The following is an 18,254-nucleotide window of genomic DNA, read 5'->3' as shown; positions in this document are numbered from 1 at the left end:
ATCTCCTTGACGGCGAGGAACCATTTGGCAATTTAACCCCCCATACAAACGTAAAGTCTCTGACCAGAACTGTAATTTATATGCAAATGTCAAAAGGCTAAAAGGGTCTCTTAAGCCATAAATCCCCAAAGATCATGCATGATTCTACGCAGACGCTACAGCAAATCAAGTCATTGTTGCCTTTGGCTGCCCGCTCTCCAGGCATTCAGGCATATGATTTCTGCAAGAGCAATGTGAAGCATTTATATGTTTTAGCTCTTCCTCCCTCAAAGATCTGAATGCATTAAAGGAAGACATTCAGTGCAGTTTTGGTGAGCACTGAAAAGTTGCATAAGGATTACAAATCTTCTTTTAGAATAAACTGTTAGAAGTTGGACCTGAATCTAAATCTTGCTTCATTACCTTGGTCACCATTCATTTTCATTGTGTGTAAGAGAGGCAGACATTCTGCTTTATCATGTCTTTTGTGTTTTACAAAAGAAAGAAAATCATAAAGAAAAACAATAGTGAATAAATGACAGAAATGTTATTTTTGCATGAACTGTCCCTTTAAGAAAGAATGTGCTTGATTAATCTGTCAAAAACATTTGTGTTTATTTTCCATCAAAATGGATCTCGCTCCAACTCTCAAACACCGTTTTTTCAGCTGATGTCAACAGTGACTTTTACTTTTCTTAACCCCTCCCCTTAAACTATTTATTTATTTAAAAAACAAACAATCTAGATGATTTAAGTTTAACAGCTAGTCGATTAGTCAACCATTGTGACCAATGCCTACATATTACAGGCTAGGTTTAACACGCAATTCTCAATTTTGTACCATACATAACAGGGGTTCCTGCTCCATCCCTCTATCCCCCAAGAGCTCCTTGACCTGAAAAGGGTATAAAATTGTCTAAAGGAACAAAAGAAATGTGTATTAAGGGAAATAGAGACAGTTTATCAACAGACCATCAGCAGAAGTATTTAACTTTTGGACTCATGGAATGACATCTTTCCCTTCTGGGTTATTACAGTACCTTACGCATTGCAGAACAAATGGCGTTGCTCCATGGGTTCACTGAGTTTGTCTCGCAGCTAATCGACCCCGCTCATGAACGTTTGGTGTGTGTATTTAACCGTGTCTGCTGCTCACCGTTCAACATGTTGCTCGGACAGCTGGGTGATAAACAATGCTATATGTCCGACCCATATGTAGTATGAGCATGTACAACAGCCACAAGGGCTCTATAATCTGTCAGCCGCACAGACGGGCAGATTGTTGATGCGAACAGACAGACAGAAAGGGAAGGCTGTCACTGTCAATTGAGTTAAAGGTAGTGAAAATCTTTCCTCCCGTGTCCCAGTGCTGTCGTTTTACCATTTCCTCCGATCGTTTGAAGTTCAGACCTTCCAGCACTCCTGAGATTATGCTGTTTTCTTTTCATTTGATGGGGTTTTGAAAGTTGGAATCATTACGCTTGAATGTCTAGGGATTCTTGTTTCATTTATCCTCTCAATCACGGAGCCCTTATCTTCCTGCCACGGAGTCTTGGATCTTTTAGTAGCTGAGATTCAGTGCAATTCATCTCTCTGTCTCTCTCTCTCTCTCTCTCTGTGTCTCCCTCTTCAACCCCTCTAAGGGACGCTGTACACGTGATAACTGTAAGTACCTGCATCCTCCGCCTCATCTCAAGACCCAGCTGGAGATAAACGGCAGGAACAACCTGATCCAGCAGAAGACCGCAGCCGCCATGCTGGCCCAGCAGATGCAGTTCATGCTGCCTGGAGCTCAGCTGCAGCCCATAGTGAGATCCGAATTTAATAACCAATAACATCACCACCGTTTCTCTTGGCTTGAAAGCATTGCTTTATTATCCCTTGTTGTCTTTGTGTCTCTCATCCAGACATCGTTCCCAGTAACGCCTTCCTTGGCCAACAGTCCGAGCATGGCTTTCAGCCCATACCTGAGCCACATGAGCCCAGGCATCAGTCTCATGCCCGAACTTCTGCCCAGCGCCCCCGTGCTGGTCCCGGGGAGCCCCACCGGCATCGCCATGGGCAACGGAAATTCAACGCAGAAACATGTTCGCACAGACAAGCTTGAGGTGTCAAAACAACTTGCTTTGTCTCTTGTAATATCTCTATAACGGTTGCTAAATGTGTATTCGGCATGCAACTCATTCTAAACCATTTGTGTTACAAACTTAAAAAACATGTCAAAATGTGTGCTGTCACTTTTCTAAAGGTTGGAATACACTACGTGACTTTTAGAATCAGAACAGATTTTTTTAAAACACTAGGCATCACATACTTGCCGACTTTGTTAGTGTTTCAGTCAGGACTACTTCGTCAAAGTATATTTATTACAGTTATATAGCATACAGTTAGTGTTGACGGTATGGTTCTGTTCTGGGCAAAACTCCCCACGCCTGTCCATGCAGCCATGCTTGGACAGAGTGGGGAGAGCAGCAAGTCAAACCCCCCTGGGGTACAGAACAGATCATAATTACAAATCACAATTTACATGAGTTGTAGAAAATACAAACTACATGATACAGAATGCTTGCAATATAGTGAACTGTTATACGAAAAAAAAAATTCAGATTAGATTACAGGTTCAGTTAGGTGGAGTTGGGGTTGGAGGAGGGAGTTTGATATGCGAGCAGCGATGCAATAGAAGAGATGCTGAAGAATTTAAATGGACCGCTGTGATAAGTGTCAAAACTGGATTGGCCTGAACTAAGGCGATGCTTGATTTTCAGAGAAAAACTAGACACTGTACACTAAACGACTGAGGATCACAGACTAACAAACAACAAACTCATGCAGAAACATGCGCCTCATTGTTAGGAGACACATGACAGATGAAATTAGTATGTGTTTTAAAATCAGCTCATAATATCAAACGTGTTTGATATCCTCAAACTGAATGGAAACATCGTCTGAAGCTAAAAGAAATCTGTGTGTCAAACAGCGCAATTTTGTGTGAAATCTGTCATCCGACTGCCCGAAATCTGCAGTGTGGCTCTGACTTTTGGCATCTATCGCTGACTCTTCCAGACTGCCAATCAGGGCAAAAATCTGTGTGAAAGTCATGAAGTGTATTCCAGCTTTTAGTCATTAGACTTCAGACCATATTTAGCCCATGTTTGGCCATAAAACAAACGTAAATGGTGAACCAATCCTGAGTAATCATGTACTAAATTATACCTAAATATATACCTAAATTAAATATTACTTTAATATAAACTATTGATGAGTTAAGGCATGTACTCAAGAACTATTCTTAACTATTCTTAACTATTCTTAACTAGTCATATGAATTCATGTGCCCAAAGTGTTAGTTAATACATTAACAAATATGTGGTCATTGTTCACACATGAATTCCAATGACTCATGTCGTAGTTACGATTAATTCTTGATATTTAATTTAGGTATTAGTACTTGATTATTTATGTACTGTTATTGTAAAGTGTTACCAAATGAGTGTTACCAATGAGTCAAAAATACAGGCTAGAATGTGATACAGACTTAGGGCTGGGCGTATTTTGACCTGGGCTAATGAGTAAACACCTAACAACCAGCCAAAACACCATAGCAACTACAAAGTAACATGCTAAAAGAATCTTTAACACTAATAGAAGCATCCTGGCAACCAGTGACAACATAGAATTGGGCAAAGGCCACACATCTTTTATCAAATGTAAAAATCTAGTTTATAACGCTATTGTGTCATGATAAGAATTGAAATGACTGTCACAAAGCGTGCTTTTTAACGTGACTAATGGGTGATAGTAAATCTCTGTTGTCCTGCTCCCAGGTGTGTCGAGAATTCCAGCGGGGAAACTGCACACGCGGGGAGAACGACTGCCGCTATGCCCACCCAATGGAAGCCGCCATGGTGGACGGCAGCGAGAACTCCGTCATTGTTTGCATGGATTATATTAAGGGCCGATGCACCCGTGACAAATGCAAGTACTTTCCCCCTCCGGCTCACTTACAGGCCCGGATAAAGGCGGCGCAGCACCAAGCCAGCCAGAATGCTGCTGCCATGGTGAGTTACAGAGACGATCCCATTACAATGACATCACAAGCACTAATTCCCATAATTATGACAATCACACATCACAGTACAGAAGATAATGCTCTGTGGAAAAATGCCTTCTGTAAAGACTATATGGCAACACCATGGACTAGTTGTCATATGGATAATTAAGCTACATAATTAGTGAAAATTTTTTTATTTTATTCATCCATATAAAATAAAATTCTGTTATTTACAAATATCATATATAAAAGTCATTGCTAATAACTGAATTATTTAAATAACTTCTGACCATTTATTAAAAGCAGCTTGTTGTGGCATAAATCAAACTGAATCAAAACATGTAAAACTCGTAAACTCAAGCCACTTTGTTTTAATATAAGGAATGAATGTTAAAATGAATAAAGAGTGAGTGAATAATTTATTCATTATTAATGACATTCATTATTAATAACATTCATGATTACCATTCGTTATTCAATGATATTGCATCACACCATTCAAAGGTTTGGGGTCGGTAAGGGTTTTTTGTGTTTTTGAGAGTCTCTGCCGCTCACCTAGACTGCGTTTATAGAAAAACAGTAATATTATGGAAATGTTATTACAACTGACAATAATGTGAATATATTTTGAAATGTAGTTTCTTTCTGTGATGGTAATGCATTTTCAGCATCATTACTCCAGTCTTCGGTGTCACATGATCCCAGTCTAATATTCCGATTCACTCAAGAAACATTTTTTATCAACATTGCTGAAAACATTGTTGTGCTGCTTGATATTTTTGTGAAAACCATGACACATTTTTTCTGAATTCTTTGATAAATAGCTAGAGTTCAAAAGCATCTATTTGAAATAGAAATCTTTGTTAACATTATAAATGTCTTTACTCTCATTTATGATCAATTTAAGGCATGAATGCTTAATAAAAGTATGAAAAAAAAAAAAACGTACTGACCCCCAAATTTTGAACGGTAGTGTATGCATCATTAGATATCTATGGATTGTATTAGTTTGATTTTAATTTATTTCATTTTAACTTCTCACTGTTGCATCAGCTTATGCAGCTTATAATCATAAACACTGAATTCAATTACTTGTGATGTTAAAATTTGTTTTCAAACTCACAAGTCTCACAAACAAAGACCACAATGCACTATGTGTTATGTAGTAAGTTACGTCACTGCACCATTTTGGTGGAAAATGAAGTATAGGTAAATTTTTTTGTAATATGTAATTTATCACATCTCATGTCACACTGGGCATCTGGTTTTATCCAAGGCAGCTTTCACTACACATATTACAGGAACAGTGCCACTGGAGTAATCTAGAGTTAAGTGACCAGCAGCCTTAGTTTTTGCCAGGATGCCATTTTCAGTAAGCTTTACTAGTGTCAGATGAAGGTGTGTGTATTTATAACTCACTTTCCACACACCTTCAATGTGAGGTTCAGGAGTTTATTAAATAATTCAGATCCCCCGCAGGAGGGTGTGTGTGTGTGTGTGTCTGCAGGCGAGCTCTTTGTCTCCTGTGTGATGCATGAAGACCTGGGCTCAGTGATCGGTTGCAAACGGTGTCTGCAGTGCAGGTGCAGGAGAGATAAACGATAAGAAAGGAAAAACCAAGCGATTCATTCCAACAGAAACCTCCACTAGTTAGCAGCCTCTCACCCGAGAGTCTACTGCAGACAATTTCTCTTTAATAATGTGTCATTTTTATCCTAGTCTCCCAAGTCTTATCATGTAACATTTCTACAAAGGTTTATTTACAGTGCACAGATGTGGGGACGTTATCCAAAAATCCTCCTCTGCTTCCTGCAGTCACCTGGTCTGCCTGAGGCTTTATCATATGTTGGCTTTATTTGACTCCCTCTCGGTTCATGCTGTCATTCTTTTTGAACACTGCTTGATTGTCTTTACATCCTCACAGCTCTCTTTGTTGTCCTACAAGCTTATTACCCAGCTTTCTCTCTAACCTTAACTATATATATGATTATATATTGGCAGCAGTGTTGGGGAAAGTTACTTTTTAAAAGTAATGCATTACAATATTGCGCTACTTCTTAAAAAGTAACTAATTGCGTTACTTAGTTACTCTTTATGGAAAGTAATGCGTTACTTTTTGTCACCAGGGCTGGGCTTGCTTACTTGTTTCTTAATAACAAAATACCCAAAAGTTATATTTTTGGCAACTGTAAAGACCCTTTTACACCAAAAGTGAAATTAATAAGCCTCACGCTGAAGGAAGTGCCTCTGCACCTCACTCACAATTTCACTGCAGGAGAGGTGTCAGTAAATAAATTGTAAAACAAAGTAACTTATTTGAAAAAGTAATTTAGATATTTCATTGTAAATTTAAAAGTAATGTGCTACTTTACTAGTTACTTGAAAAAAGTAGTAATTCACGGTAGTTGTGATGCATTACCCCCAACACTGTTTGGTAGTATGTACACTCGGTACTGTTTAAAAGTTTGAACTTCACACACACACACGTCTGGTTCACTATCCTTGTGTGGACTCCCCATAGGCGTAATTGTTTTTATACTGTACAAATTGTATTTTCTATCGCCCTACACCTAAACCTACCCCTCACGGAAAACTTTCTGCATTTTTACAATCTCAAAAAAAAACTAATTCGTCTCGTGTTTATGTCTACTGTCGTTGATTGGTTTGCCATCGTCATGTGGTCACTGCTCGCTTACCCAGCCCTCAGTGCGTCCTCTGAAGCGCAGCCTGCAACCAACTTTCAATCTGGTACATTCATCTTACACCCATTTTTGTGTCTTTTTTAATATTGTTTGCCGATTTGTTCATTTCTAATAGCTCATTTGCATATAGTTTATGTTTTGGGTGAAAGTGTTAGTGCTGCAAGAAACCAGCCACAATTTCTGTGTAAACTAATCACCGTCTTAGAAGTGAAATGACACTTGAATAAATTTGTAGTCTGGGTTCTAGAAGTATTTTCTCCACAGGAACTTAAGAAACTTTGAACCAAACCAACTAGCTCAGAGAGGAATCGCTATCATTTGATTACATTTTGAAAATCAGAAAAAAGACAGACGCAAGAATGTATTTAAAATCTTTAATAAAGATGCAAAATAAGTTTATATGAGTACCATATTGGCTGTCATCCAATAATAGTTCTTTATGTATTAGTTAATATTGGATATTTAATTGTTCATGCTCATTTCTTCTATTTTTACATTTAGATGACCATAAGCTTCATCTAACACTTAAAATTAACACTGTTAAATGTAATCTTTAGCAAATTTCAAAATAAATATTAATTTTAATACTGTACTTTATAATGTGATGCAAATTCAAATTGTAGCATTTAAAATGATTGATTTTAGTTATTAATATTTATTTTTAATTTATTTAGAAAATAGTTTTCAGCTCATAAGTATTGGCCAGAAATGTCATATCCAGTCTTGTTTTTAATGAGAGATTAATTAATACTCATCCCATTATTTACTGGGAAAGGATGATTTCTTTGAAAATGAATAACCTGTCATCATTTACTCAGCCTCATGTCATTCCAAACCTTTATTTCTTCTGTGGAACAGAATGTTGGTGACCATTGACTTTCATTGTATGCACAAAAAACACTTGGGACATTTCTCAAAAAATGCTCCACAGACGAAGGAAAGCCATTTAGGTTTGGAATGACATGAGGGTGAGTGATTGATGAACTTTTTAATGCATTTTCTAATTAGAAAACATGTTTTCCGCTCTTACACTACAACATCTATTAATAACTAACAAGGTAAGGCTAGGTAGGCTATGTAATAATATAGATACAAAAAAAAAAATTGTTTTTATACTGTACAAATTGTATTTTCTATCGCCCTACACCTAAACCTACCCCTCACGGAAAACTTTCTGCATTTTTACAATCTCAAAAAAAAACTCATTCGGATTGATTTATAAGCTTCTGTACCCATGGGGACCTCAATTTATGTCCCCACAGTGACACAAGTCCCTATGAGTTGGTGTGTATTCAGGTTTAAGTCCCCACCAGTATAGAAAAACATGTACACACATACACGCACACACACATACGTATATGATAAAAAAAATTATTTATACGTTTTTCTGATGCATCCTAAAAAAAGTAGTCAAATACATCTCCATCAGTGTTTTGATAATGTTTTATTATTTTATTTATAAAACACGATTTGCAACATTTACAATGACAAATACACAGTATGTCAGATGTATTTTCATGAATGGACAGGAACACACACACAGTACAATATTTCCTGTAGCTCAGTATCATGGCTATCTTTTATGTCTTCCTCTGCCCACCATCTTTCTTTTTCTTTTTGTTTTTTCCTCTTTCTTCTTTGTCATCCCGATCACTTTAGGCTCTGCCACCAGGAGCCATGCAGCAGCTACCAAAGAGACCGACCCTGGAGAAGACTAACGGCGCGGCTGCCGTCTTCAACCCCAGCATGTTCCACTACCAGCAGGCTTTGGCCAGATACAAAAAAAAAATCATGTTGTGGAGTTTGCAGTTCTCATTGCCATGGAAACAACCTTCAGATTGGTGAATCTCACTATGGAATTGTGGGTAGTGCCATACCTCATCTGTAATTAATTTGGCAGTTAAGCAATTGTTTTCAGTGAAGTTTAAATCACTGGCTTATGCAATCTACAGAAATACATCAACCTCTTAATAACCTTAGAGCTCATAGGTGGTCTTTCTTAAAAGGTTTATGCATTATTGTTTAATATCAGATCTGGATTGAGATTTTTACTTCAGGAACCGACTGTTGAGGTCTATACAGTACAGCACATTATTATTGGGTTTTGGGATTGAGTTTACGCACCAAAGAGACCGACCCTGGAGAAGACTAACGGCGCGGCTGCCGTCTTCAACCCCAGCATGTTCCACTACCAGCAGGCTTTGGCCAGCATGCAGCTGCAGCAGCCAGCGTTCATTCCCACAGGTGAGCTCACGCAGACAGATGATTCCCCCTGAGCTGCGGTCTAATATCACCATATTCCTGTAATAGTTTGGCTTGCATACATACAGCACTTTAAAGACAAAGTGCCTGGCTAGACGAGGACTTGGGCACTTTTCTGCTTATGTAAATCATGAGGTCGGACTGCTCCCCCATCATCCCTCGGTTAGTGAATCACAGATATCCTCTTTCCTGCTGACCTTGCTCTTATGTTGCATATCAGTCTTCAGACAGAATTACACAGTGGAAGACAGCCGAACATCCTCCTCTTTATGCCTTCATCTAGACTGAGCATTCTGTGCTTAATTATCAGAGGCAGATAAGGACACCTCACCTCAATTTCTCTTTCTGATATCGCTCTTCCTCATGCAAAGCTGCATGTGTCTGACGCCGCTTTTAGAAAAATGGAGAAGCAGACCCAAATATTTGCCAGAGAAGCACAGCATACCATTAAATACATATTCACTTTGCGTTGAAACTACAGTCAACAAGATTCAGTTTGGACTGTTTATTTTATTTTGATAGAATAGGAGTTGATGAGTATACAAGAGATCAGCACTAGCTGAGGAAATCTGTGTAATTAAACTTTAAATACGGTTAAATAATCCTAGTCACAATTACATTTCTAAGAAAATATATACACACTACATTTCTAAGAGAAATTGAAATATCGTTACACTTCATATAGCTGTTTTCTATTTGCATATATTTTAAAATGTGATTTATTCCTGAATTTTCAGCGGACATTACATCAGTCACATGATCCCTCAGAAGACAGATGATTCCCCCTGAGCTGTGCTCTAATATCACCATATTCCTGTAATAGTTTGGCTTGCATACATACAGCACTTTAAAGACAAAGTGCCTGGCTAGACGAGGACTTGGGCACTTTTCTGCTTGCCATCTCTCTCCCTGTAGGCTCTCTTTATCTCATAGTAGTCCACCCTATGCACAGGCCAGCATGCAGCTGCAGCAGCCAGCGTTCATTCCCACAGGTGAGCTCACGCAGACAGATGATTCCCCCTGAGCTGCGGTCTAATATCACCATATTCCTGTAATAGTTTGGCTTGCATACATACAGCAATTTAAAGACAAAGTGCCTGGCTAGACGAGGACATGGGCACTTTTCTGCTTGCCATCTCTCTCCCTGTAGGCTCACTTGCTCTCTTTATCTCATAGTAGTCCACCCTATGCACATGTCATGCTAATTAGTCCCATGATGCATACAGTCTTGCGTCTCCTCATGCACCTGCACCTGAGCAATAGCTACTCTTTTTCTGATGCTGCACTGCACTATGTTCACTATTCTCACATAATCAGTAAAAAAGCTAGACTGTATTTTGCCTAAATGACTGTAGCAGCGACCCTTCGGCCTTAAAAAGAGGATAGTTGCAGTACGTTTGCCACCCAGTTTTAAAGACCCGGTGAAATCAAAGTAGGAGCTCTGTGGCTTTTAATCCAAGTCTATAGAGTGCTGCAGTGATTGACATATTCATATTTATGTAGGTCAACCTGTAAATTAGCATCACCCTGGTTCCCTTGACACAAGCTCAATAGGATTTTTCAATTGGTTTTGGAATATTGCAGAAAGTAAGCTCTGTGACCAACAATGGTATAGGATCCTTGTTCATCATGATAATCGTAAGAAATGAACACAGCTTTTATGAATTTTGACGTGTAAATACAATCACCAGAACTGAAAAGCTAAACATATGCTATAAAAGAACTGCATCACAGTCACATGACTTCAATGTCACTACCATTAAGCTTAAGGTTGAATAGCTACCATGTGCGTGATTATTAACAAAGTCTGGTTGTAAAAGCAGATTAGTGAGTAGATGATTTTACCTGTTCGGTGTGATGACGTTTAATGTCCCAAACAACCTCTGTATTAAAAGCTGTAGGAAAGTAAAAGCTTTAAATAAAGCACAAGGGGCTTTATCCGACATATTGTATGTCATAGAATAAAACTTAAAATATCTTGAGCTTGTGTTAATCACAGACCTTATTTAACAAAAAACTCAAATAAAAAAAAAACTAACAAAAAAAAAACATTAAATTCAGGATGGTGGAACTGGATGTGCTAAAATGCTAAGTAGTTTCTGGGTTTTGGCCTACAAAAATATGTCATCCCTGCAGCACTCGATTACTTTTAAGACTAGCTACATGCTAGTGCTTCCTATAAGATGACAAAACTAACAGATATATGCTTTTAAAATGAACAGTCTGTGAAAATGAAAAAAAAAATGTGATGACTCATTTTGTACTACACAGTTTTTGTTTCCAATAAGATGCTCCCTAGACTGAAAATATTCCTCTAATTCCACCTGCCATTGACTAACATTACAGTGTAGCAAATAATGTTTCACAGCTGTGACGTAAACTACGTTATATTGGCAGTATAAAAAATACCCCACCCAAACATTTTGTTTCAGTAGCAAATACATCAACACAGGAAAGAAAACCTCCATTTCATGAGTCTTTATAGGCAACATGAAATCAAAATAGGCCCTTTTAACTTTTTTTAAATAAAGGTTTTGTGCTTGATTATGCAGTGCATGTTATTTTCAAGCAAGAAAATAGTTTTCTCTGCTTGTAAAATTGCTTTTTACTATTAACATAACAGTAGCTGTATCATAGCCTAACTAATACATTTTTGCCCCTTCCTAATTCAATCAAACCCTGGTGGATGAAATGAAGCCCAATCCTAGATTTTATCCTGCTGAATTTTCTGTTTAACTACAATATAAGGCACATTTCGAAATGTAAATGTGTTGTGAATGCTGTTGCAAAAATCAAGCCGAACTTGTTAGCATTAGGCTCAGATGACAAGACAAGAAAGCGTATCAGCACAACAACAAATTGGCATCCAGGTTAACATCCCCTTCCTGATGAGGACCTTTCCACCAGCGTGATTCATTTCCTCTTGGTTTCTCCCTGCTTTGTGTCCTTGTCTCCATCTCGCCACCATGTTGCCCATAATGACGGTCATCGCTCTTTTGCTGTGTGTCACTAACTCTAAAGTTGTTTTGTCTTGTTCTCATTCTGCTTTCACTCCTCCTTCTCCACATCTCTTCCACTCCTCCATCCTCCTCGGTCTCTCTTCTCCTGGGCTCTTTGTGCATGGTGTTGTAGGCTCCGTATTCTGCATGGCTCCATCTGGAGGCATTGGTAGGTCACTTCCCAGTCTTTCTGGATCAGCGGTTACCTTACAGCAACATCTCAGATATGTGACAGACAGGAAGGTGATCCACGATATTAACTCCCAGCAGCCCCAGCCGTGTATCATGGGGTGTTTCTTCAGCTGTGGACACTTTTGTTTTGTTTAGATTTTTGTTTTGGTTAAGTTTGGCTTTTCTTTGGTTTGGTTTGGTGTATTGTTTGGTTTGGTGTTTTGTTTTGGTTTGGTTTAGGTTGGTTTTTCTTTGGTTTGGTGGTTTGTTTTGGTTTGATTTGGTTTAGGTTGGGTTTTCTTTGGTTTGGTGTTTTGTTTTGTTTTGTTTTTTGTTTAAACTTACCATCCCTTCATTTTTTTCATGTTTTGTTTTGATTTTTGTTTTGTTTGATTGTTTGGTTTGGTTTGGTTTAGTTTAGTTTGGTTTTTCTTTGGTTTGGTGTTTTGTGTTGTTTTGTTTTGTTTTTGTTAAAACTTACCATCCCTTAATTTTTGCTACTTTTCACATGTCTATTCTACAGGTCTAGATTTCATTGTTTTACATTTGTCCCAGACCCAGACATTCAATCCAAAACATGACATTTCATCATAAAATGAAAAAATATGAATTATTACATTTCACAATTATGGTTAATCTAAACAAAGAAATCCTATTATAAACCTTTATAAATATATTACCATAAACCATTTCCATTTCAATTCTAAATAATTGTGGAAATAATTATGAATCATTAACACATTACGACTGCATGGTTTACAGCTACTAATTAAATAAATAAAAGTAAGAAATAATAAAAATGTAATCAAGTTCCAGACCCAGACATTCAATCCAAAACATGACATTTCATCATAAAATGAAAAAATATGAATTATTACATTTCACAATTATGGTTAATCTAAACAAAGAAATCCTATTATAAACCTTTATAAATATATTACCATAAACCATTTCCATTTCAATTCTAAATAATTGTGGAAATAATTATGAATCATTAACACATTATGACTGCATGGTTTACAGCTACTAATTAAATAAAAGTAAGAAATAATAAAAATGTAATCAAGTTAAATATCTCTTTTGAACAGAATATTTTTATTGTGTGGCATTTTTTAGTCTAGCTGCTGTTTTTTTTAAATTATGCAATTAAATGCCAGCTGTAAAATTAACCTTAGCAAGACAAAGGCTTTGGCCACTTTATTTAAAAAATGTTTTAACGTTTTATTTCCACCAAACAATGCAATTAAACACATTATGTAATTTGGGATATGATGGAAATGCTCATGACTTTGAGGATAAAAAGACAAAAAAAACCGATGATGATTATGACATAAATATTTAAATATCATAAACTGTTTTCATTTTCATTATTAATCAGATTATTTTTTAATTATTAATCCAAAAAATATATATCACTTGTGAAGAGAATATTTTTGTGACTCTTTTTTGTGGTATATATAGTCTTGCAATTCATTTCTGTCATCTTCATTTTTTACCAAAGAATACTGTTAAACACATTGTTTGGGATGTGATGGAAATGCTCATGACTTCCAGGAGAAAGGACAAAAAAGTGCTCATAGTCAAAGAAACACCTTATAACATCAATACAAGACATATTTAATGTTCAGTATTGAAAATGACAAGGACAGCTTAACATGTGCACCTTACACAGTCATTTTCCTCATTAGGTCTCAAACTAGAATCCCAAACCTGTCCTGTCTGTCACTGCGTTTACACCCAACCTGTCTGCTTTCACCGCTTCTTATCATTTGTTCGTTATTTCGGCTTGTCGTATGCGTTTGTGCATGCATGTGTGCGTGTGATTTTGTGTGCAGCTGACGGCACAGTGCGGGCACAAACAAGCAAGGCCAAAAGCCTTCAGAGAGACTCATTAAGACTGGTTCCTTTTTCTTTGTGCCCTTTCCTCCTCATCCTCTCCTTTCCCTCACTCCCTAAAATCTATTATAGGCCTTTTCAAACCCCCAGGCCTAATGACAGATGGCCGCTGGGAGAGGCGGGACTGGACCAGCTGCAGGGCCCCCCAAAGCCGTTACCTGTTAGGGCCTGGATATACTGGTGAGGGTAGAGTCTAGGTCCCCTCCCCTCACAAACACACACACACTCACCATTTACCTGTTTAGAAAGGTAGAAATCACCCCTCAAGTTTCTGCTCACTTTTAATGTTAATATTCCCAAACTAAGTTTAGCAGAAATGCAGTTGCACACACATTTCAATGCCCATAGACGAACAGCGATCTTTTTTTTTTTTAGCTAGCCAAGTTAAATTTGTCCTTAACAGTCATTTAGCTGGGTAACAATCCGATCAAAACACTAGATCTGTGCTGAACCAGTGAGTGTGCAAGTGTGTGCCTGTGCGCATGTCTGTATTTTTTATTTTTATGACATTATTTGACATCTGTGATGCACTTGCTGTGTACATACCATTCTGTGTTCATTTGCAGTTTTCCCTATAATATGACCTTTATCTCTTAATCTTTAGCTGGTTTTATTAGATTAAATTCTTAATTCATATTTACAGGTGTTTTAGAATGATTATGTCATTCATTATCAGGTTAACTCAAAACCAAAGGAGTAAAGTGTCATATTATTATAAGGCAATATTTGAATGGGAATTAACTGCATATTTACATTCCCCTTCTTTTCCCCTAATGTATATTTATCCATTCTGCGGCCCCCATCAAAATATGACAGTCAGACGATCCTGTCTGTTCCAAATGTGTGTGATTTTGATGACGGCCATGTTTTTATTTTACCCTTAATAGTTTTATCTAAATGTAATGGTGATCGGATAAAACTCTCTAAGCTAAAACGTAATGCAACAAAATGTTTTTAAGTTCTGTTTGCATGTTTGTTCTTAAGTGAATACATCATCTTTGCAGTACATGAAGACGTAGTTGCCATGACTCAGCCTGTTCCTCTGGCATATTATGTCATGGTACTCATAACATTCCTCCTCCCCTCCACCTTCCCCCTTCCCTTGTTTCTTGTCTGACTCGCCTGAAAAAAGTTCCCATGATGCACGGTGCCACCACTTCCACTGTTTCGTCGGCTACGACCCCAGTCACCAATGTTCCTTTTGCTGAATCAGCCAACTCCAACCAGGTTTGCCCCTTCATTTTGGCCTCTCGTTTTTACAGCTGTAAGGCATCCGACTCTGGTCCATAGACAATAATTCTTTTGTTTATATATACGAAAAACTGTTGATGCAAAAATGTTAATGCAACTGATTCCAAATGGCAGAACATGACGACCTTGAGTCATTGAGTTCTCTATGGACCAGTGAGGAGCCCCTTTACCTCTTTAGCACAATGTCCCAGTTCCACCATGTGTCTGTGTGTGTGTTCACATCTCTGTCGGTCTGTTTCAGTGTCTTCACTGTGTTAGAGAGCAAACAGCTACATTTAAAGCAACAGTTCACCCAAAAATGAAATTTCTGTCATTAATTACTTACCCTCGTGTCGTTCCATACCTGTATGCTGTTATTTTTTTCCATGGAACACAACATTAGACATTAATAATGAATCATTAGCCAGCTCTTTCCATACAACAACAGGTTATAGTGACCACATTAAGGAAAAAACAAAAAACAACAACAACAAAAGGCACTTTATAAGTAGCCTGTACAATTTTATTCCAAGTCTTCTGAAGTTAAATGATAGTTTATGATAAGATAGTCAGTTCTTTTCAATGAACTGTTTGATTAGATTCCCAGATGACTTAAATTATTGTTTTGAATGTATTTATTTATTTTTTAATGAATGAGTTGAATGATTGATTCATGAATTGAACTGATTCGATTCTCAAGTTCAATTCAACTGGTATGGATTTAATTTATCATTTTGGTGTTAGTTTGGGGTTTTTTCTGTCATTTTTGAAGATTAACAGATGTAGTCATTATGACCTGTTTTTGTATAAAATAAGCGGTGCAATGATACTTTAAAAAAATACAGCTTTTTGCGCTCCACTGAAGAATGCAAATTTGGAACAACATGAGGGCAAGTTAATGATGACGGAATTTTCATTTTTGAACAAATTATCTCCTTAAGTGCTAAAGCTCAAAGGTTTATTGTCTTTTCTTCCCCCTTCACCGTGTTTTAAGAATTTTGCACTGGAGCAAGTTGTTTCTGTGGCTCACATTAGAGTGAGATGGTATATGTGTCCTCTGCGTTTTTCTGTGAATAGGATGTGGGTGTCTGTTTTTAGATGACAGTTCTCTGAATTTTTGTTTGTCCTTTCTTCATTGTTTGAATTCAGAGTATATAATGTGAGGAAACTGAGTTCACCATTTAGGCTGTTTAGTTAATGTGTTCTGTAGAATCATAGGCGAGCAACAAGCTTGACCAGGTCAAACTTTTTGCAGAAAGGACATGTTTTGCTTGCCTTTTCATTTCTTAAAAAGCTACATTGTGGATTGTTTACAGGGTTCCTACACAGTATGTTGTTTAGTCATTTCCACATCTGGATATGTATGAAAAAAAAGAAAATAGTGTATTGAAAAAGTTTGTGTTTCCAGACTATTGCCCCATTCTGTTTTTCATGAATGTGTGAAAGCGTGTCAAACATTATCCTATATTTTTAGCTCAGCAGAATTATGAATATTTATACTCACCGATGCCCCTGTGCTTGGCATATTTGTGAGCATCAAAGGTTTCTATTTACAATGTGTTTTTGAAGCGTTGAGCATTGTAGCGAATCACAGCCATGTCTGTTGAGTATATGAACACAATGGCCAGACATATATTTAAGTTAAGAATCTGCTAAATATTGCTCAAAACGCTCAAGTATTTATTCAGCGCACGCTTTAAAGTTCACAAATCCTTTCATTATAACCAACATCATCGTTTTATTTTTCATGCTCAATTGGAAAAAAGTTTTATTTTTTCATTGCTGCTAAGTACACACTGCAAATTTCCGTAATCATATTTAAATGCGGGATTGAATCCGAAATTGCGACGCTTGTCACATTGATAACCATACCAGCGGATGGGACAAAAAAATCTGAAAAAATTATCTTGAAGTGTAAATAAAGACTATTAGACTTGTCCCTTGTTCTATATAATGAGTTTTTACTTGACGTTTTTAAAGCAATGTTTACTTAATTGAAAAACATTAGAATAATACATTAAAACATTGAGTTTTAATGTGTTATTTACTTATTATTAGCATTAATAAATAACTCATTTAATTTATTTAATATTTGTAATTTTTGAATAGTTAAATAATATAGTTAGGTAGTTCCAGTAGTTTTTGCTATGGTACCGAGAACCAGGACATTTTACTGATATTGGTACCGACTAGGGTTGTAACAGTATGAGATTTTCACGGTATGATAATCGTCTCAGAAAGTGTCACGGTTTTCACGGTATATATTAAACAATAATTCTTATCAGTAACAATGACTCTTAAAAGAATAAGAACAAGTTATTTGAGTGAACAAATCCTTTATTACAACAAACTTGAAACCATTTTAATGAAAGTATTGAACTCTCCCTTCTGAAAAAATTAATTAATTAATTAATTTTAAAAAAAACAATAAAAAAAATAAAGCTGTACACCTTATGTATATCTATATCACACTTTAACATTTTAATTAATGTTTTTAAATGAAAATTTACAACTCCTTTTATTTTTGGCAAAGTTAAAACATGGACAAACATGATATTTCTTGAAAACAATGTTTAAATCAATTATTTTATTATAAAGAATATTATTGTTGTTATTATAACTTTGAAGTACGTTGTACAATGCTAATATATTTCTGTCATAATTTCAAATTAAATTGAACGTTTATTTTGATGGGTTGTAGCGGACCTTTAGTTTCAGTGTATTTGACAATGATTTTTCTCAAATAAAACTAGGAAATGTTTATTTACATTTTCTCTCAGAGCAGCTCTGCTGATGTTCATGTTTATGTATCTTAGACGCTGACAACACCATTTATGTATGCGTACTTCAGTATGCAGTAGATAAAACGGCGCCACTCAGAGACATGCAGAAACAAGCAGATTATTCATATAGCAGTCTCTTTGCGCTTTAATATTCACAGACACATATCATAACTACTTTTGA

At 36.7% G+C, this 18,254-nt stretch overlaps 1 protein-coding gene across 9 annotated transcripts in view; it reads left to right on the top strand.

Moving 5' to 3' along the window:
• The window catches only part of LOC107751960 (muscleblind-like protein 3), a 44,083-nt gene that overhangs the window by 21,136 nt on the left and 4,693 nt on the right, over window positions 1-18,254 (top strand). Inside the window, exons 2-10 of one of the 9 annotated variants that reach the window (XM_016567758.1) lie at window positions 1,623-1,787; window positions 1,887-2,087; window positions 3,804-4,037; window positions 6,731-6,778; window positions 8,392-8,502; window positions 9,947-9,986; window positions 12,127-12,162; window positions 14,133-14,240; window positions 15,193-15,287. In XM_016567758.1, the coding sequence (XP_016423244.1) occupies window positions 1,623-1,787; window positions 1,887-2,087; window positions 3,804-4,037; window positions 6,731-6,778; window positions 8,392-8,502; window positions 9,947-9,986; window positions 12,127-12,162; window positions 14,133-14,240; window positions 15,193-15,287 (1,038 nt within the window). Of the gene's footprint in view, window positions 1-1,622; window positions 1,788-1,886; window positions 2,088-3,803; window positions 4,038-6,730; window positions 6,779-8,391; window positions 8,503-8,930; window positions 8,977-9,946; window positions 9,987-12,126; window positions 12,163-14,132; window positions 14,241-15,192; window positions 15,288-18,254 lie in introns of all 9 variants that reach the window. The other 8 variants (XM_016567760.1, XM_016567759.1, XM_016567764.1 and 5 more) reach the window with 8 other exon arrangements.

This window comes from Sinocyclocheilus rhinocerous, unplaced genomic scaffold (genome assembly GCF_001515625.1).
Source record: "Sinocyclocheilus rhinocerous isolate Xijiao unplaced genomic scaffold, SAMN03320098_v1.1 scaffold662, whole genome shotgun sequence".
NCBI lineage: Eukaryota > Metazoa > Chordata > Actinopteri > Cypriniformes > Cyprinidae > Sinocyclocheilus > Sinocyclocheilus rhinocerous.
Note: the sequence above shows the minus strand (reverse complement) of the source record. Positions and strands in the feature narration are given on the sequence as shown.